Below are 25,982 nucleotides of genomic sequence, written 5' to 3'. Positions count from 1 at the left end.
TAATCATAAATCATTTAATTGATCGCGATATCTAAGAAACATCTGGAGCAAATTCGTTCAAATGTCGCACATACACTTGCACTTTAAATATAATTTGTGTTCAACGGTAACTAATATCTCCAGAATTCATATGGTAATTATGTCACTTTCAAACAAATGTGTAATCGGTTAAAATGATGAAGCGATGACATGTTGGACAGCCGTGGATGTAAACAGCAACATGATTGGCTGGTGGCGGAATACAAGCGCGAGGCGGTAACTCTAGATCCATGTTGTTCGCCCCTCTGTCCACCAGGTGGCGTCATCGTTCCCGGTCTGCCTGCAGGCCTGCCGGACTTCCACGGCTGCATCCGCCAAGCGACGATCAACCGCAGACCGGCCATGTTGTCCAGACCCCTCGCTGTGCACGGAGCCGTGGGGACGCAGGGCTGCCCACACATGTAACCCCAATACAGTCTTATCTTCACATTCTCCAACTGCAAATTACTGGTGGTGGGTGTCATGTTACTGTAGCTAATTTAAAATATATATTAATATTTATTTTCTATTTTCAGAAAAATGTATATTTTATATTTTACAGTTTGTTGTTGCAATATTACTGGTTTGTTATTGTGCTACAGGGTGCTACAAGAACTGCATAGAGATGCACCGATACAAGATATCAAATATCAACTCTAAAATCGAAAGATAATTCTGAAATGTGAAGTTTATTGTCAATAAAGGCAACTCCGCTTGAATTGTCTTGCATTTGAAAGCAAATGGTGAAAAATAAAATGTCAATCGTCCAAACACATTTTCTGGATCTGCATTATATAGAAAAGTAAAGGATGTATACAGTTGTGTGTCGTGCATCTCTAGCAGAGAATGTAAAGAATACCTACTGAGTCGGTACACTGGGATGTATGAGCAACGTCCTCAGGCAGCGCAGATGGGCAATGTCACCTGGGACTGGACATTTCGGAATATCAGACAAATATTTTTTAAAGCTCTTGAGTTGGCTAGAAAATGCATCACGGTGAAGTTAACAGGGCTTTTTTCTTAGCTCGCTCATGAAATTAGACTTTTTAGAGATATGAGGTTCTCACAAGACAGCGAACTCTACAAATATGACCTTATAGAGTTTGCATTGCTACAAAAAGTCTGTGAGTTAAACAATCTAAAGCAGTACAATATATATATATTATAAATATATATATTACTTTGACTTGTAATGGAATATTTGCACTGTGTGGTATTAGTACTTCTAGTTCAGTAAAGCATCTGAATACTTCCACCACTGGTATGGACACAGAAAAGAAAGATAAGAGCCGATCAGTCATTGGCTGCTGTTGCTTGTTTAAGGGACTGAACGTTTTCTACACTAAGGGTGCAAAGCAAAAACTCAACTATAATTTAGGTTGAAGTTCAATTCCTTCTCCTCACACAATCTCTTTTCTCATTCTATCAACATTGTTGATGCCGCATTCAAGTCACGTTGGGGTTACTGTAACAACCAGTTTCCGACCTGTGATTGTGTTCATGTCAACATCCAAATTATAATAAATTATTTCTGAACGCTCTAATGTATCTTGTATGACTTTGTCAATTTTTCAGTCAAATTCAGTCATCCAAGGTAATAAAACCCAAATTAAATGAATATAGTGCTATATTGTCACACTATTGAAAGCCTCACAGGTGAGAACTAACATAACCACCATCTGGCAGCTCGTGTCCAGGGTTCAGGCAACATTTCCCATCGCTATACCTTCATAAATGTAAACATGTACCAAACATGAGTGTGTGTTTGCGTGTGAAACTTCTATGTAATATAACCACTTTTTACAGAATTTCTCACAGAAAGAATAAGCTGTCCTTCCCCATCACTCCCAGCCCCCATGTTTGTAAATGTATTTTTAAATAAAGCCTTTTTTAAAATACAAACTACACTTTTCAGTGTGTGTTTCCCATCTGCAAAAGATAGATATTGAGGTCGGTTATTTGGGGTGCCAATATGATTTTTTTTATTAAGAGGGAATCACAAAAGAAAGAGAGCATGAGCACTTATTCAGGCTCTGAACTGCAACAAGGAAAACAAAATCAAACCGTGGGCTCAATCCCCCTGAATTCCATAAACGGACCTTTCCGAGTAAAATAAATTGTCAATTGAACAAAACGGAGCTGTTGATAAAGAAAGGAAGTCGTCACAGGAGAAACTGGCCTAACTTTCATGCGTCAGACAGCTCTGCTACATGTTGACATTCCCCCTAAGAGCAGAGTGTTGTCTTTGGTATACAAAGGTGGAAGACAACATGAAATGGTAGATAGGTTAAGAAAAAGTTGTCAAGGAAAATCAAATCACAGATTCTACTGCGGGCTTGGCAGAGTGAGCTTCAATCCAGACTCATGTCCTCGTCATCCTCTTTCTTCTTCTTGGCGTCTCCTTTACTGTCCTGCATGGCTTTGGCAAACGCCTCCACATCTGACAGGAAGACAACATGCATATGAACAAATAAACAAATAAATAGGTGTTTAAAGGGTACCTGTAGTGCAAAACAACAACGTGCTACATCCATTCGGCGCATCAAATAAATCATATTTACCCCGCCGCTATTGTCAACAAGTCACGCATAGCCCGAGGATTTACATTTCTTTGTCAACATTCCGAGTCCGTGAACGCTTCAGGGCGCAGCCATTTTGCTAGTTATTTACTCATGTCAAAGCTAACTATGACGTTGAGTCGTTGAAAGGAATTCAGCCAATCCGGAGCCACTTCTACACGCGTTGCTTCTTGGGATAGATCGGTGGCCTCAAGAATTACACAATCTATATCAGGGTGCTCAATACGCCGATCGCGGCGTAGTATTGGTAGATCGCATGACATTAAAAAAAATTGGCCCGCCCCCCTGTCACTTTCTCTATAGCGCCACATTACAGCAGCAGCACGTCATTTCTGTCTCTACGTGTTGCGTTGACAGTCCTCTGCCCGCCGTCTGCGGCGCGCGGAGCTCCCGACACCGGTTTGCGCTCATCGGGACGGACGGAGCAAAGAAAAAGTCACTAGCACCCCCGAACATATGGGCCGAACATTGCATCAATGAAAGACATCTCCAGCGCTGGTTTATGCGCGATGTAGCTATCAAGCTCACGCTTTTGTGTGAAGCAGATGAGGTCTAATGACACTATATCATCGGACATAAGTTTGTGTTCTTTACAACAAATGCACTCTATGTCTGTTTTTTGTGGCACACATTTCCCACAACTGCACCAAACGTCCGCCGACTTGCGTGCACGGTCCGCACGGTGAAGCATCTGGACCGGCGGTCCTTCGGCATCAACTTCATCAGAATCATCGCTATCATCGCTGTCACAATTCACTAAATGGGGATAGTCTGCTTTTAAAGGTTCAAACAAGTATCCAGTTGCTGAATCAGACAATCTTTCATCGTCCATATTCTCAATCTCTCAGCATTTGTTTGCGCGCCGACGTTGTTTATATTGGTATCTGAACACATCCGCTGTGGCTGGCTGTCGATCTCTCAACGATTTGACGTCACACCACCCGCGACATATTCAAGCTCCAGTGCAATGTCGCATGTCGGAGTTGAGGACTTTGAACAGCCTAAACTACGTATTGTTATTGAATACTGGACCGTCAATGCATGAATAACCTTTAGAAACACATTATCTTTTGATCTGGCTACATATTTGCTTTCACTACAGGTACCCTTTAAGTTGAGAAAACTGTCATTGAAAAACAAATGGTCCCCGTCATGCGTCTCACCTCCTCGGTTGGCGGCGTCCACGGCTTCCGTCGGCAGACCGAACTGACTCATGAGAGGGCCGAGCTGCCCGGAGGCCAAGGCACTGCTGAACATACTCATGGACTGGAGGGAGGAGGCGGAGTCACTGGGGTTGGTCAACACGTCGACACACACCCAAAGCTCTCTGCCCAAACCTAGTTAGCTATGCATCAGGTACGTTGAGTCAACAGGTACTTGTGAAGACACTATTTAGCAAATCAGATGCGTGTGCGAGGTCTTCATTGGTGCATCTATAAATACAGCCTCCGTCTCACAGCTTTGATATTGTTTGTGTCTGATTCTCAATAAAAAAGATCACATTTCAATAAATCTGTTCAGATTTGTTTTCGTTTCCAGAGGATGGAATTGTTGACTCCCCCAGCTACCCCCGACATAAATGTCTGAACCAGAATTGTTATGTTTATTTGGAGTTACTTTGCGTTTATCTGTTACCTGTTGGAACTGAGGTGAGTTGATGGTGTTCTGGATCTCATCAGCGCTCTGCAGTAAACTTTCTCCACTGGGGAGGAAGGGCAGGAGCCTCTGCTGGACCTCAGCGTTGGTCAGGATGGGAGCCATCATCTCCGGAGTGCAAACACTTGCTAAATCCACTAGAGAACAGGAGACACCGTCAGTCATTCTTTTTATTCTCCGTTGTTGGCTTCTTTTCTCCGTCTCCTTCACTTAGCGGATACGGTTATTCAGACTGACATTTCATCATGTTGCTCACAGTGGTTTCACAGACTGTAGCTGATCCTTAATCCATGATCTGTACCAACATGGTGTGTAATATAATTTGACTGCTACATTTGATCTGCAAATATTCAATAATAACAGAAAATGGCCATTAATGCCTTCTAGTCATTATAGTTGCTTCCTTTTATTCTGCTGATCAGATCCGGGACTCAAAACTATGAAATGATCTGAGCTGTGGGTTCTGTGATCCTTTGCCGCTCGAGTCGCTCACCTGCTGCTCCCTGGGCAGCCGACGCTGCCGGGACATTCATGGTGGCGAGGATGCTCTGAAGGTCACTGAGCTGGATGGGCTGGTGGGAGGCGGGGCTTCCAACAGAGGCTGGGGCCAGTGGGGTCTGAGCTGAGGCTGAAAATGAGACGGAGGTTTACAGCTTTTGATCACGACACCTAACAAAGTGTGCAGATTTTGTCACTGCAGTGTATTTTTGGGGAGCCTCTCGATATGCCAACTGAGACACGTCTGGCCCATTTGTCGCGATCCGGAGGCAGGCTGCAAGATGGTCACCTTGTAGCCCAAATTCTCAAATTCTATTACCATGTAGAGATATAAATTAGATAAATAACATACGGCCATTTAGTTTGTTTAATAAAAGAACAAGTTGTTGACCTGTTCAATAGGAAAGGGAACCGTAAAGGATTTCCGTCGTAGAAAATGTAATTAAATAAAATTAACTCGACCTTCTCGGGGGGGGGGGCGGTGCACACTACTAATATAATGGTAGGGGAAACACTGAACAATATATTAAATAAAATGTAACAATATAGTTTTTCCTCCTAATAGAGAGCTTAATTGGCAGTGAAGCTGAAACATTATGACAGCACTGTACCTGGAGTGGAAGGAGCAACACTTGTAGGGGCGACAGCGGTGGCAGCAGGAGTCACCGGGGTGGTGGAGGCCTGAGAGGAACTCTGTCTGGGGGCTGCGCCTGATGATGGAGTGGCGGCTGCTGACTGACTACGAGAGCTAAGAAGGAATAATTTATAATACAAATATTAGGGAGTAATTTGTCTTATTCTTCACATGTATTATGTTCTACATCTGTGTTCTGCCTGACCTGGACGAGGAGCTGCTTGTGGCAGGTCCTCCACTGCCCAGCAAGTTGGCAAGTCCTGGTCCTGCTAGAGCTCCCAAACCTCCTTAGACAAACATGAACACATATTTAAAACAAATACAGCAGTTATAAGCTTCACATAACTTTGTGTTGATTTAAAGAATGATGTAAGAAAAAGAGTACAAAGAAAGACAAATGTTAAAGCTTTCAATGCTACTACAAGAAGTTCTATTCTTTTTTTAAATAACATTTTGTAATTGTTCAATTACTCAAGGACATTCGGGCTGAAAATCCTGTTTTAATGAAATATTTTATTTTGTCTCAAGGGTTACAAAGGAGGCTAAATGTACTTGTGAGTCTTTACATTCTGTAATTCTACATACATTCTGGTCTTTTTATACAGCAGCCTGTTTTGTTGTCACCGTGTTTACGGTTGTTTCCTGAAGGCGACTTCCCTCGCTCAACAAATTCATGAGTCTGCTATGGTGAGTGTCAAGATGTATAAATATCTAAGAACTATCCAGTGCTACTCACCCAGTCCTCCCAATCCAGTTGGTCCGATCAGCTGCATCAGCTGGTTGTGGCTCATATTTCCCAGGAGGTTTTGCAGACCTCCTTCTCCTCCGAGTGCAGAGAGTTCGTTACCGCTGCCGCCTCCGCTTCCTGCCGCTCCGGGAATGGGCGGGTTGTTCAGGTACTCGTTCACCTTACGACAGTACTCATCATCCTTGTCAGTCTTTGGTTCCTGATGGAAATGAGGCACGCCGGGATTCCTTTAAAAAATCAATTTGAATTCTCCACAGACCAAATTCACAGGCTCCATTCACCAACAATGTTACGACGTGTGCTTTAGTCAATGTTTTCATAATTTATTTTATGAACACATTGCTGAAAACTAATGTACAAAATCCATATCAACCAATGAAAACATATTTTTAGACAGACGAAAATAAAAAAGGGACACAAACGAGTCCCATAAATGTGGGTGCCTGAATACTGATTACAGCCATGCACACCCTGTCATCATGTGTAATCATGTCTCCTCTGTTCATTACTCTTATTGTCACCCACTTCAGTTTTCCACTCAGTTTGTAAAAAATATTTGAACATCCAGCTGTCTGCACATGAATGGACACAGATGTCATACATTCATAAAAGACCATTTCCCCCCATTTAGAAAGAAGAAGAAGGGCATCTTTTTCTCACCTGCATCCAGAAGAACAGCCTCTTGGATCCGGCCTTGAACTTCAACACGAAGACGCGTCCAGTGGTGCACTGGCTGACCTTCTTGAATTCACAGTCATCTGGGAAGATGATCAGGTCCTGGAACAGAAAAGCCATAACATAAGGCATTCAAGACAAAGGCGGGGAAAAAACACTGGGGTGGCTCTGCCACAACAAATCATCGTCAGTCGATTACTGAAATGAAAAACAAAGGCTATTGATAGAATCAACACTGCAGCTCTGAAATAAAGACAGTGACCCCTGCTTGATCTGTTGAAGCTCAGCTAAATAAGTATTCAATGTGTAAGCATTTGTTGTATGAAAATGCTTGTTTGTAAAAATACAGAAATAATAGAAATGGGCAAAATGACAAAGTAAGACAGTGTTCATTTTTTTTTTTTTTTTTCATGAGTCCTACCACAACCCTCATTTGATTAGTGGCATTTGTGGAATGTACGCAATCTCTAATGATAGTAACAACGTACAAGCATGGTTAGATTTAGAAATTCCACTTTCACTAGAATTACTGATTATTTAAAGTATTAGCAGTTGGATCTTGAATAAGAGAATTTAACAAATTGCAAATCATTACTGCTGACTAGTGCTTGACGGATACATTGGCCAAAAATATGACAACTGCTTTAGTTGACAACTGAGAAATATTACATCTGAGTAACAGTAAGAATTTTATAGTTACTCACATCATCAACATTTGCAGTCGTCCTATCCTTCCAGCAGAAGTGGATGAGGGAGTCGTCAGACTGCTGGATGTATACAGAGCCCTTGCGTTTGTCCGGTGTCACTACGTTCCCCTTCAGGGTCATTTTACCAGCACGAAACTCCACCAAATACTTGCTGGAGTTTCCCCTAGAGCCGCTCACCAAGCTCGGAAAGAGAGCACCTGACGACATCTTTAGATCTCTTTGTAAACAAGCCTGAATACTGCAGGAAAAAAAGGGGTCAGGTTTGCAAAACCATCGTTTACAGACACTGTGGCATGATGATTACTGGTATGAGTAACGCATCGACGCGGAGGTGGCGACATACATTATTTGTGTCTATGTGGAACCATATTTATTCTACTAAACTCAATAATTAATTGAATTAGTAGAGACGGACAGAAATGTATCACTTGTATAAATTACTTTTTTACCTGCAAGTCATAGAAAAACCTAGATAGTGCAAGTTGGCCAAATAATAACTCTAAGGAACATACTTGTACCTAGTTCAAATACTTTTACTACAACCCTCACTACTAGCTAGTAATGTATAGTGTGGTGCCATTACTTATGTTCTTAAGTACGTTAGCGAAGCTAAAGAAAATATGAATACAGGACTTTTTACTTTAACGTTACTCAGTTTCCACCGAGGTATTGCTACTTCTACTGAAACGCTATGTTGTAGACTGACACATATTTTGTATAGTATCATACTTTAAACTTGATATTTGAACATCACATTAGTGTTGTGGTATAATCCAAAAGTTTCAGTAGTTTTGAGCAGGCTAACAGCTAACAAAAGTAGCGATTGGCCAGGAAACGTTCGTCACGCCGGATGTCATGTTAGCTAACGTTAGCGCGTGACCTGATAAACACACGAACAACAAAAGGCCAAATGCCTCACAAACTAATGAGAAAAAGTAATTCAACATGTTTAAACAAGTCAACTTTGTACAAGGAGCAGTTATATTTGAAACTGTTTTTTTTTAAACAAATGGATCGCGTTCAAATACCTGAATGTGTGTAGGCTGAGTTCATAAACTTTTTCTTCTCCACGTCGCTTCTAGCAAATATGCTCTGACGTCCTCTCAGTTACTAATAACGAGCCTGACTTCCTGTTGCGTCGTGCGCGCGCCTGCAGTCACCGCGAACGAGCTTCGAGAAAAAGAGGGCGGGTGAGTCAGTGGGCGGGTTTCAGCGTGACCGCGCCGCTCCGCGAGGATTGACAGCTCCTTCCTTCCTAGTGCAGCCGTTAGCTCTGCGGCTGTATCACCGGCTGTTTGAATGGTTTAGCGGCGGAAAGAAAGATCTGTGATGCGATTGTTATTTGACTACAAATAGAGTTAACGTTACGGTCGATTTAAAGATACAGAGAAGCCACACTGAAACAAGGTAAGACACGCACACAGTTGGGCGAAGACGAGACTGCTTCGCTGCCCTTGGATTAGTGAGCGCGCTAGCGTTAAGTGCTAGCTGGGTTATACACACTGGGCATGTCGCCAGGACAGCCTCGGCTAACCAACATGGATGCTTTGAGTGTGCTTTTGATGCGGCGCCTGGAGATTATCCGCTTTAACCACGGTTTTCATTCCCGAGTCGACCGTTATTTTCTAGCTCGGTTGCCAGTGTTACGGTTCAACCGGAGACCCTGTTAACTGGCGACCTTCGGTCGAATGCGTCTGTTGTTGTCGTAGTTACGGCAGATGTTGATAATAGCAAGAGAACACGCAGCTGTCCTCGCGAATGCCGCATTGTTTAGTTCTACAATTCAATGAGAAACCTTCTCGTGTCGTGTCTGGTCTGAACATACCGGAGGAGACGATGTAGAAGAGAAAGCGTCCAGCGACTTGAAGCGTCGCGTGTTGTTTATGGGTTGAAACAGGAAGTTGGCAAACTGCCCTTCCTTTGAAATACATTTGGTCAAATAAATAAACACTTAATCAACATACAATTGGGAGTCTGTTTTGTGCAAACATGTACCACGTAGCATAACTCTGGAGTACAAAAACAACAACAAAAAATATATATAAGGATGTTACGGGATTCGAACTCATGTCTTTGGGAGGAAAAAAGGTTAATTGACGGGGATCTTACCACTAGGCCAAGATCGACACGATATACTCTGTTCGCACAATTAAATAACGTGCACTGCGGTCACTGGTCACCACGAAAGGCAGAAAACCATCAGATCAACTTGTGACCATGAAGCACACTGCCGACCACCATGGAGCATGTTGACCTGAACGAAGGAGCACTCTACAATAGTGATGGCTTCTCAAACAAATAGTCAGCTGTGTCAATTCAAAACGTCTTTAAAGGGTTGCACATTAATGAGGAAAATGTTTGTGTTGTTGTCATGAGGTAAACATACACAATCTGGACAATAAGGCCAGACATGGTCATACATGTATGAATATCCAAACATTACACCCATATGTGATTGTTTACCATCTGTCATATTTAAAGTAAACTAACGAAGTGACCTGAACTGTTTGACCTCTCTGTGTTCTTGGCTGGTTGAATTCTTAATTGTGTGGCCAGCCAAGAACACAGAAGTCAAACAGTACAGGTCACTTATTTACTTTATTTAAGTGGCATAAATCACAGACACAATAAGGCAAAGTAAATATGACAAACTTAATGGTGGTCAATGCCCATGGTCTATGGACAGATGGTAAACAATCACATATGGGTGTAATGTTTGGATATTCATTGAGAAGCCATCACTATTGTAGAGTGCTCCTTCGTAGTCACGAGCCGAGAGCGCTGGGTTACAGTACCTGAGGGCAGACGAGGTTGTTATATCGATTAGTGTGGTCCTAACGCGACAGCTTTAACGCGAGTTAGTCAGTCTTGAGTGTGACTGAGAGAAAGACACCGACCTCAGGTTAAATCCGGATTTGTAGTCTAGCTGCTACCGAGTGAGAGGCTGACGTATATGTGATCGCGCCTGTCTTTGGTAATGTTGGAGAGACCGGTGCAACTTCCCGTGGAAGTTAATTGTACGTCAAGAAAAATAGCCACGCTATTTGCGAATCGATAGTTAGGTAGTCTAAATGAGTGACCCGTTGTTCTTAACGGGACAGCGCCTCTGAGATAGCTGGAGCAGAGCTGCTGTCTCCTTCAGGCTTGTTGTCCTCGTGACTTGTGTGTGGAGTGGCAGGTGGTGTCACACATTGTCTCACGTGAGAGTGTGTGTGTTTATGGCAGAAGATGTGACGTCATGAAGACTTTATTATGAAGTCTCAGTTTTGGCTCTGGTCAGCCAATTTGGTTTCGTCATTAACTGCGATTATAATGGTGTTATTTTTACAGCAACCAGGTCCTGCAGTTTAAGTCACGGTGATGTGTTTTTTAGCAGGCATTATACACATGTATTGACATTTTCTCTCCTAACTTTGATTCTGAAGTCTCACACAATTTTATACATTTTTGTAAGAAATGTTTTTGTGTAACAATCGGTTGTAGTGGTGTTGCTGTAAAACTACTACAAATGTATGTGCAGTGTTATTTACTTCCATCGTATGATTGGTCTTTTATTTATTTATTTATTCTGGGTGAGGTTGAATGATATTGATCATCAGTGAGTGACTCATAAAAATAAGCCAGGAGTATCAGATAAGGTGAAATCTAGATGACAACCCAGCAGTAGGTCAGAGAGGGAGAAGGTCTCTGCTGCTACACTGGGAACTAAAATGTGGATAGGTTAACTTGTAATTTGCAACTAACAATTTGCTTGGTTATTGATTCATCTGCTCTTTATTTTTTTTTCAATTGATTGGTGAATTAGTTTATAATATGTGAGAGAATAGTGAAAAGGTGTAAGTTAACTCTACAGCCTTCCGACAACCACTCAAAGCAATGTACACTACATGTTAACATTCATTCACCCATTCTCACACACACATTGATACACTGATAGTAGGCGTGGCCATGCAAGATGCCACATGCTCATCAGGATCTAAACTAGTGTTCATTCATGCATGCCGATCAATAGCCATTGCCTGGGTCTCAACCTTTGAATCAGCCCACTTGTATTTTGGGCGTAGTCCCTGTCAACATGGGGTACGTTTTTACTCTTAACAAACCACAACGCAGTTGGAAAAGTGTGGAGATTCGACGCATCCATCTTGTCAATATAATCTTCTGACATATGACAACCTGAGCAGCTGCTTTTAATCTCATTAATTACAACTTGTTACTATTTTTGTGACGGTTCCTCCATTGCCACTTCTTGGCTCTGGCACAGGAAGAAGACGTTCTTGAGCGTACTCTTATATAAAGCTCAGAGTGGCTCAGTTCTTTTTCCAGCTGGGAAGTGGACAGTGAATACAATTTTTTATTGTTCTCACATGGACAGGAAACCAAACCCACATTTATTTATTTTTAAATCCTTTTTATTTTCACGTAAAATGCACCAGTGGGTCGTTTCCTGCGTTGCGTGCACATGTGTGGCAGCTGTGTTCACTGTGTCAGTCGAGCATTGCGGTTTCATTACCATCTATTGCTTTTCCGGCTGAAATGGCGTGTCTGTGTTTGTAACCTGATCTCAATGAATAAGCTGTACACTCTTGCAATCACTGCCTGCCTGTCTGTTGGTCTCTGTTTTGTTTTTGGTGTGGAAATTAGGCCTCTTTTTTATTTTACTATTATAATAGTGCTGCAATTAACCATTGTTTTCCTTTCATTGTCAGATTATTTCCTTGAATAATGGACTAATTGTTGTGTCCACCTGTTTTCATTCACTGCAGCCCAGGGTAACATCTTAAAATGTCTTGTTTTTTCCGATCAACAGTTAAAAAGGTAAAGGCATTTAATGTACTATGATACAGAATACATGTCTCCAACCTCCGTTGGGACTTGTGAGACGTTATCATCCGCCTTGCCTTACCAACAATTTTCAGTGTAGTTTCTTTCCTCAGGCTGGGAGGCTTTGAAATGCATCCACCACCCTCCACCATATAATATAGATTAGGATTATTTTTGTGTATTTTCTTATGAAGCAAAACGGGACGACAAGCTGCATTTTGTTGCGCAACCCTGTGGTGCAAAGACAATAACCAGAAATGTGTTCATAAACCTTGTACTTGAAGGAGAAGAGGAAGTAGCTGTAAAATGTCCCACATACTTTTAACAGTCTATGAATAATACTGTAAAATATAGCAAATATAATCTGTCTTTTTTTATTTAGATGAGGCATCTATCTTCTGATTGCTGTAGGCTTTTAGAATAATGTTTTTGATTAAAAAAATAGTGTGGTCATTCAAGGAAGGCAGAAATTCTATATTTTATGATCAGCATAATGGCGTCGCAATATGGATCAACACAGTGAACTAAGAAGTGATGGAGGATACTCAGGAACGTGAAGTGTAAACCACACTTGGAGGAAAGTTGGCGTTTGGAAATGGATTCGGTGCAAAGCTGAGAAATAGAAAAGATAAGGAATTATGGAAATTGTAAGCAATGAAGAAAAGTAAGAATGATAAACGCATGCAAGGAAGGACAGAGAAATAAACATCATCTGAAAATGAGGAAAGAGGGGAGGAGATGTGTGGCATGTTAAAGAAGAAGTGATGACAAAAGTTAAGAGCAGGGAGAGGGGGAAGATAGTGTGATGATGGCAAGAGTGATCGAGAGTAAAAGTGTAAAATTAATAGATACGTTTCATATATTCTCATAAATATCTTTGGCTTTGGTCAGTTAAAAACTAGCCTGGCCTGTTTGGAGACATTTCACTTTGCCCTCAAGGAAATAGTGGTTTGACGTTGGACATTATTTTGTTCTTGCATTTGTTTTGTTATTACATTATTATTGTGTAAAATAAATGTGATCCCTGTGGTTTCTGCCACAGATGACAAATAATTGATTGGAATAAGGCTGAAAATAGCAATAATTTTCATCATTTCTTAATCGTACAATTTTTTTGCAGTTTGTGTGAAACTGCGAAAGAGATGGATGAAGTTTAAAGATAATGTGTTTCCTGCATAATTTACGTTTTATTCTGCCTTAACTGAATGCATGAGGGAGGCTGGTAGTATCGGTGATATACCTTGCATTCCTGTCTTTGTTTATTATTTTTTCGGTTGACACTGTTTTGATGATGTTCACACAGAGGACTCGTCACATGACCAACACGGATGGGACTTGTCTGTCATCTATCGGTTGGTGTATGAGTGAAGTGATGAGCTTTTAATGCAAGCTGACAGAAGCCTGGCTCTATTGTTCCATACTTTATCATACGCACAACAAAAGAGTGAAAACGCAAAAATACCTAAAATAAGTACATGAATAAAACCATAGATTGCAATTATAGCTTCACACAGACTGAAATATAGCTACCATATTCTCCAAACATCTGGCTGTTGAAATCAAATGATGGCAGGAAAGTTACTGATTTGCATCCCAGTAAACGGAAGTGAATCATTCCCACGCCGGTCTCCTTCAGTAATATCACTTCTTGAGTTAAGCGAGGCTCAAAACGTCCAATTTGTCCTATTTTGGATTATCTGTACTCTTCAAGATAATTGCAGATTCATATTTGTTCCCAAGCACTTGACATGAACCCTTAATCTGTTTACAAAACCGTGTAGATCCAGTTCTCTGTGGACTGGAGCACAATTGAGTGTTGGAAATAAACTTTTCAGTGCTCTCTGGTGGGCAAAGTATGTAATGCAGGCACTCTTTAAAATTGCCTCAAAGATATATTTAGAATGTCTGCACTGCAAATATGTGTCACTAATAGGCCAATAAAAACAACAACTACAATCCACTGGTGATGAAACATGTGGCATGAAATATATTACAGCGACAGTCCAAAATAACAAAAATTGATCTTATGAAAGTGTATATTCAGACTATGCCAACATATAAATCTAAAATAAAATACCTTGGATTATTGACGGTTCTTCAATGGGGATAACACATTCACTCCGTCTGAGAATAATAACTCATAAGTATGAGATTATAATATTTTTGATAAATTAAACCCTGACAGGATGAGAGAAAAAAGTGTTCGCATATTGATTTGGATGTTGAGTAACAGAGTCCATGTAGGTCATCCTTAAGACGCTCTACATCTTTTTGCAGCCATCTCTTCTAGACGTCTCCAGACCGCAGTGCTCACTTCTCCTCTCGGTCCACAAAGCCTGCAGGCGGTTCATACGAGCACATGATTTGTTACATCAGTGCTTTTTGCCCCGTCTTTCAATTTCACTTGCGTTTCTTTTGTTCTTTTTTAGGTTTCTGACGTTGTGAGAATATGTATACCACACAGGCTGTCTCGCATCGTGTTCAGTGTATCAATCAAGCACACAGCAAGGCAGAGCGAGTATATACAGAGTAGAAAACGCCATCTTTGGTAGCTATTCCGATTTGTACAAAGCTTGTGATTGTGTTTTGTTTGTCGTGCAGACGATGTTAACATGTTGCAGAACCCAGCTACACAACCTTTGAAAGCCAAGCAGGGCCGTGTCTGGTCTGAACCTCGGCTCCGAGCTCACGCAGTAAAACGTTCTTCTAAATAGTTGGGCAACATGAGATTAAAAAGCATGGCGCTTTTTATTCTTCATTGGAAGCTATTTCTCAAGATATTTCTGGTTTTCCTTTATTAGAACTTGTAGATTCATCCAAATGTGGAGGCAACGTAGGCTAACTTTTTTATTCCTCTTAAGGAGTTGCACTTTTGTTATAATGTACTGCCATCACCAGTTCACTGTTTTTTCTAAGCGTTGCATGGTATGAATCTGAGTGTTGCTGGATTATGAAAGAAGGAGGTTTTGGTTTGTGTGTGAGCTGCTGTGTGTTTGAATCGTGTGCCGTTTGACATGTAAATGATGAGTTGTGACCGTAACAAAGCAAACAAGAGAAATAGCTTTATTTGGCACAGATGCAGCCGAAAGAATCTCCTCCAGTGTAAGTGTCATAGAACAACATAAAGATGGTGATAACCTACATAACATAAATAATAACACAGTTTCTCTCGTTCAGACCAAAGGAAAACAACCTGAGTATCGGATGAAAGTGTAATGCAGAATTTATATGCAGTCATAAGTGTTTAAAGCTCTCTGAAAATCCTTCAGTGAATGGAATCCAGTAAACGGGAATGACACACAACTTCAGTCTCCCACTCACACACGTTCACACGCCAAGACTCGGCCGTATGCTGCCACCCTCATGACGCCACGTGGACAATCTTTCCAGTCGGTTTGACGCTGTGAATTTGACTTGCATGAAGACATGTCATTGGCATGCCGGCTAAAGTAGGCAGAGTATTTGGCTCAGGCTCAATATGATAGTTGGATGTAATTATTCACCACACACACACACAGTACAGTCTTTCAGTCCATGGAGTTCAGATGAATCTCACTGATTGGTTAATTCCAGTTCGTCGGTGGTGAATCTGTGTTTGTTAACCCTCCTGTTATGTTCGTTTCTTCCATACAGCCGTGATGTTCCCGGGTCAATTTGACCCGGTTAATGTTGAATCATCCAAAAGTGGTTAGAAACCCAAAAATTCTAAAAACTATAGTTTGTACATCATCACCAACAACATTACTAACAATTAAATCAGTTTTTAGTTGAATTGAGTTATTTACCCCTCCATAGATCAGAGTTCAATCAGGAGCACTCACTCGTTTTAATGAAAAATACATGTTCAAACTATTTTTTAGGAACATTGAAAGAATCTAAATCTAAATTGCATTAGTCTGCCATAACATATATGTTCTCCTAAATTTTATTTGCATTTTGTAATTTTTTTTTTTTCATGGGGTGATGTAGATAAATAGAGATGAGACACCTGTGCTGTTCAGGGTCATAATGACCCGCCCACTAAAAATCAAGCCAAATGAGTCATAAAGGATTTGTATTGAAAGTAAACTTTAGTTATGTTTATTTTTAGTGTTAAGATGCATAAATTATATGATAAAAGATGACCAAAGGCCAGCACACATTCATCCTCTTGGTGCAGTCGTATGTATCTGCAGAGTGTAATGTTGTAGGACTTCTCAGCAACCATTTTGTATGTTTGGCCCTCCCCTGCTAAGGCGTGCGTGGAGTTTTCCCGCAAGGAAAAATAAAGGTTCCCGTCAAAATAGTATGTATTTCTCGCACAGCTGGGGTCGTTAGAAAGAGAATGTGTGTGGGTCTGAGATTGGGATGAGACAGGGTGTGTGTCTCTCCCAGTCAGACAGTATATTAGAAGTACTATACTACATATTTATTAGTTGAGACATGAAAGAAACCCTCACATTAGTGTCCCATGTCCAATAAAGGTGTATTTAGGGGGAAAGTTAGAAGATGATAAACATTGTTTAGTCTGTAAAGTGTGCTTCTCATGTAGGGTGATGGGCACGCAGCAGGATAGAGATGGTTTCCATAACAACCACCTGATTCTTTTGTTTGAAGTTTGAAATGTGTACAACTTTATATATGGGGTTGTGAACGGGGTGTGTGTGCTGATATGTGTGTTTCTGTGTGTGTTGATATGTGTGTTTGTGTGTGTGCTGATTTGTGTGTGTGTTGGTGTCTGTGTGCGCGTGTGTTAGTGTGTGTGTGTTTGTGTGTGTGTTGGTGTCTGTGTGCGCGTGTGTTAGTTTGTGTGTGTGTGTGTTGGTGTGAGTGTGTGTATTGAAACTTGGTGGGAGGGAGTAAGAAAGACTGTCCTACATTTACAAAGAAAGAAATAGTCTAAACGTGACTCTTCTGATGACTTTTAGCCTTCACTTTCACAGCCGGGTCAAATTGACCCGGGAACATCATCTCTGTTATATAAACCTGCAGGGGGGGGTTGCAAATACATGATATTTTTTTAGTATTTTTTTTTACGTTGAGTACACTAAATAAGGTAAGCAGAAGAAGTTTTATACAGAAAGAGTACTTAGAAGTATTTTTCCTAGATTTTCAAACTTTGAAACGGGTCAATTTGACCCGCAACATAACAGGAGGGTTAATCAGCGGCACAGCAGTGGGTTGGATTTACGGAGGTGTTAAATCGCTGTTTTGTCAGGGGAGGTGTTGTGGTGCGATTGTGGGGTTGCCACAGCTGCCATCTGGTTACTTATAAGCCTTTAGCCATTGTGTTTATGGTGTGTGGTTCATTTCAACTTTATACTGCCTTTTTTCTCACACTGTAGCCTGGTGCAGGCTGATAAAGTCAGACACTCCCAACAAACACCTGTTGTGTGAGTAATAGAGATCAAACCAAAACATATGTTTCATTATTATTATTTACAAATATGTTCATATTATTTACAAATATTTGTATATTATTTACAAATATTTTTATATTATTTACACATATTTTTATATTATTTACAAATATGTTTATATTATTTACAAATATTATTTGTTCAGGGGATGATGACATAAAATATGTATATAATATATATATAAATAAACATGTAAGCTTACATTTGAAAACCTCACTAAAATCTTTGTATGTAAAAAAACAATAGGACATTTGGTACACTAGTTTGCTCCTGTAAACATTACAGTTGCTGCTCAAGAAATAAATTATAGTTTTATTTCAAACTAAATAAATTATAATCCTGTTTAATGTAACATAAATAAATATTAAAAAGCTATTTTTTATGAAAAAGGAACGATGGGACTATTGCTATAGAACCGATAAGGAGTATCGTTGAGCGTTGTATTATCAATACAATCTTAAAGATGCCATCCCCCATTGCCCCACCATAGAATGTTTAAATGAGTGATGGGAGCGGTGTTGTCATTGTAATATTGAGCCCATGGATAGTCGTGTGATCATTTCCCATCAGGAAGGTGCAGGTCTTGTGCTGACGACGGGCATGCAGCTTCTTTTCCTGTTGATTTACGTCGAGCAAACCGGTCCCAGTGACTCCGTGTAGCCGTGAGGCTTCCTGCGTTCTCTCAGCCTGATCACCCGTCAGACGCCTGCTGTCTGACGGGTGATCAGCCACGGGCTGAGCGCTCTGTTACCGCCAGCTCAAAGGTACGGAGATGGATTTACTTTAGGACTTCAAATCCCTTGTCGTAGAAATACATTTTCTACATAAATAACACATTTAACAATACATATTTGTTGTTTATATTTGTGCAAATAATCAGAATTTCGACACCTTTAGTGAAAACCAAGCTAAAGCGAGCTATAATAGAGCATTTCTTGGAAGCACAAAGTTAATTGGGTGGCATTAGAGGTTGTGCAAAACCCTTGATTGGTTACATAAATAAAGACAATTAACTTAAGTAACTTGTTCTTTGATAACCGATAATAAATCAAAGAATTTGTGCTGGGTCTAGGGGGAAAAAGCATAAATGTTAAACCTCATCATCTTGTTGACAGTCAAAACTGAAACGACACATTCTTGATGCACAAGTGTTGCAGGGCATACTTATTTTTTGTTGTTGCAAGTAAAACGCTGTTGTGCAGTGTCAATGAAGATGTCGGTTATAATGGGTCACCCACATGGTAATAGTCACCACTTTAATATTATAGATTACTTCTATCCTATTTTAGCATTGCAGACTTTCTCTATTGATAATTTTGTTGCGGATCAACCCAAAAGGCATTTCTGTTTTAGATAAAGTTGTGGGTTCTAATGTGGGCTCCTGTTTGTGTGAAAGAGACTTAAGAAAGGTATTGTGTCACGTGGTATTGTGTCACGTGGTATTGTGTAACGTGGTATTGTACCTACTTCCTGTTTCTTTAGTAGTTACTTTCTGGATACAAAAGGTTCATTCAGCTCTCAGATTAGAAATCTCTCTGCCTCACACACCTGCCTGGCTGCGTGACATGAATTTACTGAAGGTTACCCTGGTGTGTCTCATGTATTCCTTTCTCTTCCTCGACACAACACACCGTTAAACCCCTCAGCAACACGTCAACATGAGCTGACCATGAACATGCAGCTTAACAAATCAGTTTGACATGTGGAACGACATATTCCACATGTCAAACTGTGAGTCAAAAGTGTGCGGGTGAGAGAACCTTTTAAGTTGATCAACTTATTTGTCCTCTTTTCTTCCTATTTAACAGGTAAGAGGCTGAGCGAGTGAGTGTGCGAGTGAGAGAAGGAACGAGAGAGAGAGAGGCCATGGACCAGCAGAGACAGAGATCTCTCTCCACATCAGGAGAATCGCTGTACGCCGTGCTGGGCCTCGATAAGGCCGCGACGACAGAGGACATCAAGAAATGTTACAGGTATGTGTGACTACCTCCAGTCACGTGATGCAGCCTCATAGTCCATCTTTTATATTAATGTTTTTAATGCAGCGCCGCTAGAGGGAGTCAGAGGCCTGTGACCAATCTAACGCTTTAATTATAAAGGAATTTAAGTATTTGCTTGGGGACGTAACCTTTTCTTTGCTCCATATTGGTTCATTCAGCTTTTGAATGAAGCATTTTGAATTACCATATTTAAATGGTGAATTTTTTTCAATAGGGTTTAAATGTAAAATGCTAATTTCATTTTCCTCTTTAGCCCGTTTTAACAACAGGACCGTTCCTCAGGGACGACGATGAACCTCGTTGTGTTTCAACTGCAGGGACCAGGATCTAAATTTAGTTCCGGGATCATTTCACCCAGAAAGGCCCTGATGGGGGGGAGGCAGTACTTTCTGAAAGTATAGGAACTCTGGTATGTGGGCTTTACAAGGATGACATTAAAAATAAAGGTAGTCTTTGCTCTCAGCTTCCATAATCATTAAAAAAAAAAAAAAAAAAAACGATCTAAGAGCGGCAGCCCTGTGATTGGGTGAGCAACCATTCCTAATATGACAGTCATTCGGTTTCTGTGACTGGTGACCTATATTATTGTTTTATTTTAACCGCGGTAATGAATTAATATTTCTCACTGTATTGTCCACGTTTATTTAGCCTGAATGAAACACCACGGCAAGAAGACTTTCGTCGTCCATCCTCTGATCTTTGTAGATCACCTTGTTAGACCCACGATGTCAATAACATCGGACGTCCCATAATAACGTAGCCTAGTTCAAGTGCAGTTGGATTCTCTGAGCACCGCGGGTTCTTTGTTTCTTATGACAATTTCGACATGTTTTGGGCTTCATGACGTTTACCATCGAGGTTAAAGGCAAGTGATGAGTGACTGCTGTCTGTGATAAATGCCTTCTGGAATAATTTGTTGTGTTTTTTATGAACGTTTGATAAAGGACCAGCATCACAGAGAAAACCTTGCTGACCTTACCTTGTTTGTTTTTCATTTCTTCTTTTTTTTCCTTCTTTTTTTTACAGGAAACTAGCATTGAAGTTTCACCCAGACAAGAACCCGGACAACCCAGACGCATCTGAAAAGTTTAAGGAAATCAACAACGCCCACTCAATCCTCAGCGATTGCACTAAGAAGAACATCTATGACAAATACGGCTCGCTGGGGCTCTACGTCGCAGAGCAGTTCGGAGAGGAGAACGTCAACACCTACTTTGTTCTGTCCAGCTGGTGGGCGAAGGTAGGGCGGAGGCCAACGCAGGCGTTCTTTCTTTGTGATCAACTTTAAGTGAACTCTTCCACCTGCTGGTATATTTTACTTCACATCTCTTGCCACTAAATGTTTGCTTCAAAACTGCTGATGGTTGTCGCTAAGCTAAGCGATTTAGCCTCTAGTGATCGCCCACAAACCTCCTGATCAGTGCACCCTTTTTCTTTTGTCAAAGAAATCCGAAATTACATCCACTGTTCGAGGGCCAATAATGCTAGTTAATACTTTGTGTTTGTACTATGTATTAGTTAGTTTAACGTCAGATGCTTTTCACAGCACAAAACCTGTATCGAGATAAATACATTTGGAAAAGACATTATTCTCAATATCTTCTCCTCCAGTGTTAAGTGTTGTTTGCTTTCTCTCTATCTCTGCTCTGCGGAGTGCTTGTCTGCCTTTATCGGGTCAGTTGTTTATCTCTGTCTCTCTCCTCTTCCTCCCACAGGCCTTGTTTGTCTTCTGCTGCCTGTCCACAGGCTGTTATTGCTGCTGTTGCCTGTGTTGCTGCTTTAACTGTTGCTTCGGTAAATGTAAACCTCGGCCGCCCATGAACCAGGAGCCCGAGTTCTACGTCTCCCCCGAGGACCTGGAGGCCCAGATGACCGCTGACGAGAGAGGTGATTGCAACCCCTGCTCTCGGCTTCTGCACGTCACAGTGACCAAGTCCACTTCTTACACACAGTCTATGGCACGAACGTAGCGTTTAAATGTGTGTGTGTGTCTTTCCTAGATGGCGGTGAGCCCATCGTGATGCAGCCATCCTCAGCCACAGAAACCACCCAGCTCACCACTGATGCCCACCAAAACTACAAGACCGACGCATACTAGACACACACACACACACACACACTCACACCTGGCAGTATCAACCAATAACACCCATACACACACCAGCAAATACCAGATACCATCTCTCACAGACGGCCATCACACCACTCAGCCCAAGCGTTTACCTATAATTCACGTTAATGTGCATATCAATGTAAAGTGAGGGGAGACGGAGGAAAAATACACGCATACAAAAAAAAGGTGCTGAATACAGACAACACGAGTGATCCTGTGTTTCTTCAGGATCATCCAGAGTAACATTCGTCTTTAGAGAATTGGATGAGCTCATAGTTCAGCTGGCATCAGGAGGCTAGTATCAAAAATATCCATCATGTCAGATGAAGTTAGAAGCACAGAAGGGGAAGCTTTTCAAAACGCACACGTTTCATGAGAAAAAAAAGCATTAAACCTGAAAATTGTGTGTGTTTGCAAACTCGAGTCGAGTGAATTACCTGAAACTTAATTGAAGATAATTCACCAGTTTAAAATTAATCCGGCCAGAGATTCACAATTATGATATGCAGTGTGTGTGTGTGTGTGTGTGTGTGGGGGGTAAAACAACCCAATGTGTATTTTAACGCTTTTAAGTCTATTTTCTTCCGTAGCACAGCGATTGTGTGTTGGGCTCTGAGCGATGCCAAAGCGTGGTCGACCGACACATGCAATCTGACGTACATTTCGTTACCTGCCCAAATCAGCTCGGCTAACCACGGCCTGTCCACATGCAGCCCAAAGGTTATGATGCACACTGTGCGAGTGACACACTTTGTACACACACACTGGACTCTTCTCAGTTTTCTATTTTGTGCCTCCTCGTCTCCTCTCTCCTCTGTCCTCCTGCCTGTAACCCTGAAATCAATCTCCAGGAATGCAGATGTGTTTTTGCCACCTGTGACGTATAAAAGAGGCGTGACACACGGCTATGCCACACTGCCCAATTAACTGACGGTGCTTTAAAAGGATGGCTCCAAAGCACAGATGTCTCGTTTTGTTGAAGGCCTGTCTCCTTGTCTCCTCTCTCCTCAGCAAAGGAACTGAGGATGTACAAACTGAAAAATGAGAAGAGCCCGTAGTACAAACAGAATTCCGTCTGTTTCGGACTATATCCGACTCCTGTGTGCTGTCGAGACTACAAAGAATTGCCATCTCGCATATTTGCCAAGTGGAAATTTATGCAATGCGTTCCTGGAAAGAGTTTTTTGACACATCATACAAGGGTTTTACCCTTGATGTCTAGAACGTACCTAGATTTTGTTCTTCATATGCTCAGAAACTGCTCCATGAGAAACAAGCGGTTTTCTTTTAGCTGGTTAGGTTGTAAGAAAACTCTCTGAAGGCTTCTCGCTCAGCCCAAAGCTGGCAGGAAGTAGGTCACTGATCCTGTCGATGAGTTTGGTTCGGAGTTTAAAAGACCATGTGGCTGTTTAAAACACTTGTCAATAGGGATGCACCGATCTGATCGGCGCCGATCCATATCGGCCGATATTGCCATTATCGGTTTTGATCGGCGTTCTCAAAACGGCCGATCAAACCGATCGATCAGATGACGTAACATCTGCGAGAACTATCAGACGTTTCAATCGCAATAATGCGACACAATAAATAGAATGCTTCAATCGACACCGTGATCGGTGATCGGTATTATCGGATCGGCAGATACTGATTTCGGTGATCGGTATTATCGGTGATCGGCAGATTCTGATTTCAGTGATCGTGATCGGTGATCGGCACAAAAAACCTGATCGGTGCATCTCTACTTGTAGTATATAGAACAACTTTATTGTAAGACCAAAGTGTTTCTGCTTCTGGCCTTGATCAAGGTCGTTTATTTGTCCTCACCCTTGTGAACGTCGCCACAGGAGCTCCTCTCGGTGTGAAGAGGGCGGCACCAGTGTCCCCCCCATTGAAACCATTGGCTCACTTGCATCTGGTTCAACAGGTTGTGTGCCTCTCCATTCTGAAATAGTTGGGAGTGTGGCATGCAGACTCCACTAGCAAGTAAATTCCACTTGTCATCCAGCACATTAATACCGCACGATTCATCAAGTTTGCAGCCAGACAGAAACGGCTTCCTTGAGGAAACACCTGACTGAACAGATACCTGGAAGTCGACAGCAGCCGGCACACAAAGCGCTGCTGAATGTCGACTGTGACGGGTTTGTTTCTACTCCTCAAAGAGAAGTCTCAAAAGGTCTTCAAGTAATAATTAACTCCTATTAAATCTTGAAAGGGTATCACATTGCTTCAGTTTCTCAGTAGTAGCAGTAATTATTAGTCAGGTTACTTGTTATTAACACGAATGCGTTGTACATTTGCCATGGTCCCCTTCCTTCGCACTGCTTCCTTCTTTTATACTTTCAACATAATCCATGTTTTGTGAGAAAGTAAAAATGATGTACGTGTCGTTTAAAGTGTATGTTTAGATTTGACGTCACTGTATTTCTTTTGAGTTCAACACTTTTTTCTTCTATTTGTTTGTCTCTGTAGAATTGCTTTCCATTGTTTTTCTTTTCTTATTTATGTTGTTAATGAAGGGAGGATATTGATATCCAAAGTCTTATTTGTTTATGTGGCAGCAGTTTTGTAGATTATATAATCCTCATAGCAACTGAAGAGCAGTTTACAACAATCAGGCTGATTATGTCGTAGAGTATAATTTTCCAGAATAACACTCATTTTCTTTTTTTGTAGCGTATCTATATTAAGTAGCACTCCAGCTCTGCTAAAGTAGGAAATACAGGAACATTGTGGTTGTTTGTGTCAACAGTTTGATTTGTGTTGTGATTAAACCAACCAGGCTAATTTATTCAATATATTTTCTTTGATTCCGAAACCAAACACTTTGTTCATTATGTATTTATACATATCATGAGACGATGCAATATGAGCAAAATGGTTCCCCTTAAATTCTCTTCCAAATGTCCGATCGCAAATTTCAAAGGGCCATAATTTTAAGAAAGGTTCCTAATTAGCTCGTTCTTAATTGGCTCATTCTGAAGCAAAGAGAATAAGGGTTAACACATAACTGTTCAAAACAGGCTGCTTAAGTCTGATTTGTATTCCTTTTTATAGCATTTAAGTTTATAATTCAGAGTTTGGACTCCAATTAAGGATTAAAAAGATATTTTTAGGAACCTTTATGAAACTTGAAGGTGCCCCTTTTGAATTTGATTTATCTTGATTAGCGTTGTGCTTCATGTTGTGTCCAATGAAATGCTACATTGTTTTTAAAAACCCTCCTTTCTTTTTGATTTTCCTCTATTGACCAAACATGCAACCGTGTCTGAGTGAATGCAAGGTGAAGCCTAAAAAACATAAACCTGGAGTCTCGAAACTTCCATTGTTGGATCTATAACAAGGTCAAAATAAATAACAAAAACTGATGTAAGTAAATACAGCGACCAGATCATAATGATATCGAAGCATTATTTTATTTTTCTTAATCTATTAACAATTAGCTTGAGGGGATGTATAGAATTTTAGATGTGAACTATTTTGAAAATGAAGTGGCAAATTGACAGACCTGCTGTATATACACGCAGAGTACTTAGAGACTTAGAGATGATCTGTTCTGAGCATGATCTGAAGATGTTTGTGTGTCAGCCAGATGTTTGAGTAAATGAAGTATATGACACACTGTTGTCAAATAAATGTTTCTGTTGCTTCAGACTTTTTTCTCAGTCTTTTTGTGAAATGTATTGTTGAATGTTATAAACAAAGCAGAACTCTAGGCCACATTTTCAACAAATTATTTTCTATATACATGACACCATAAATGTTTTCTTGTTACCTCGGACATTTAAGGTTCAAACTACACTAAACTCCCACTATAACTATGCAGCAGATAAATCAGAGGTAATAAAGTGTGTTATTCTCACACTACCCAGACCCCCAGTCAGTTTTTTAATGTGTCTTGAATGAGTAGTTTTGTATTGTTACCATCAAACACAATCATACTATTTACTATGATTCTTATCAGAGTACCTGTTGTGGTAATTTTTATAAGTATCAAAATATTTATTCTCATGAATCACAAACTTAAGAAGTTCATATGAAATGCAAATTTCAAAGGGAAAAATTCTAATGGCATCAAAACTGATTTGAGCAATTTAATCATCAAAAACATTCCTGGCTAACTCGGCTATA

General features: G+C 40.8%; 3 protein-coding genes across 5 annotated transcripts in view; 2 read left to right on the top strand and 1 right to left on the bottom strand.

Annotated features, from left to right (window-relative positions):
* lama5 (laminin, alpha 5) overlaps positions 1-1,920 on the top strand; it is a 96,260-nt gene extending 94,340 nt beyond the window's left edge. For both annotated transcript variants that reach the window (XM_056421989.1, XM_056421988.1), the window contains exon 80: positions 296-1,920. In XM_056421989.1, coding sequence (XP_056277964.1) covers positions 296-444 — 149 coding nt within the window. In that variant the 3' untranslated portion in view covers positions 445-1,920. The remainder of the gene's footprint in view (positions 1-295) is intronic.
* Positions 689-8,644, bottom strand: adrm1 (ADRM1 26S proteasome ubiquitin receptor). Of its 2 annotated transcripts, none has more exons than XM_056421990.1 (10): positions 8,544-8,644; positions 7,513-7,753; positions 6,794-6,910; positions 6,122-6,332; positions 5,591-5,672; positions 5,363-5,499; positions 4,747-4,881; positions 4,233-4,390; positions 3,761-3,863; positions 689-2,458 (listed from the first exon to the last, which is right to left on the bottom strand). In XM_056421990.1, the coding sequence occupies exons 2-10, from the start codon at positions 7,720-7,722 to the stop codon at positions 2,370-2,372; spliced, it is 1,242 nt and encodes a 413-aa protein (XP_056277965.1). In that variant the 5' UTR covers positions 7,723-7,753; positions 8,544-8,644; the 3' UTR covers positions 689-2,369. The 2 variants fall into 2 exon arrangements, with proteins under 2 accessions (XP_056277965.1, XP_056277966.1); XM_056421991.1 differs by having other exon boundaries at positions 5,591-5,669.
* A 100-nt stretch (positions 8,645-8,744) lies between these two features.
* LOC130198901 (dnaJ homolog subfamily C member 5-like) lies at positions 8,745-25,505 on the top strand. Its single transcript, XM_056421992.1, has 5 exons — positions 8,745-8,922; positions 19,547-19,711; positions 20,765-20,978; positions 21,454-21,625; positions 21,739-25,505. Exons 2-5 carry the CDS (start codon positions 19,605-19,607, stop codon positions 21,834-21,836), a joined length of 591 nt encoding a protein of 196 aa, XP_056277967.1. The 5' UTR covers positions 8,745-8,922; positions 19,547-19,604; the 3' UTR covers positions 21,837-25,505.
* The last annotated feature ends 477 nt before the right edge of the window (positions 25,506-25,982 follow it).

The sequence above is a fragment of the Pseudoliparis swirei genome, chromosome 9 (assembly GCF_029220125.1).
Source record: "Pseudoliparis swirei isolate HS2019 ecotype Mariana Trench chromosome 9, NWPU_hadal_v1, whole genome shotgun sequence".
Classification (NCBI taxonomy): domain Eukaryota; kingdom Metazoa; phylum Chordata; class Actinopteri; order Perciformes; family Liparidae; genus Pseudoliparis; species Pseudoliparis swirei.
This window is presented reverse-complemented; position numbering and strand designations above follow the sequence as displayed.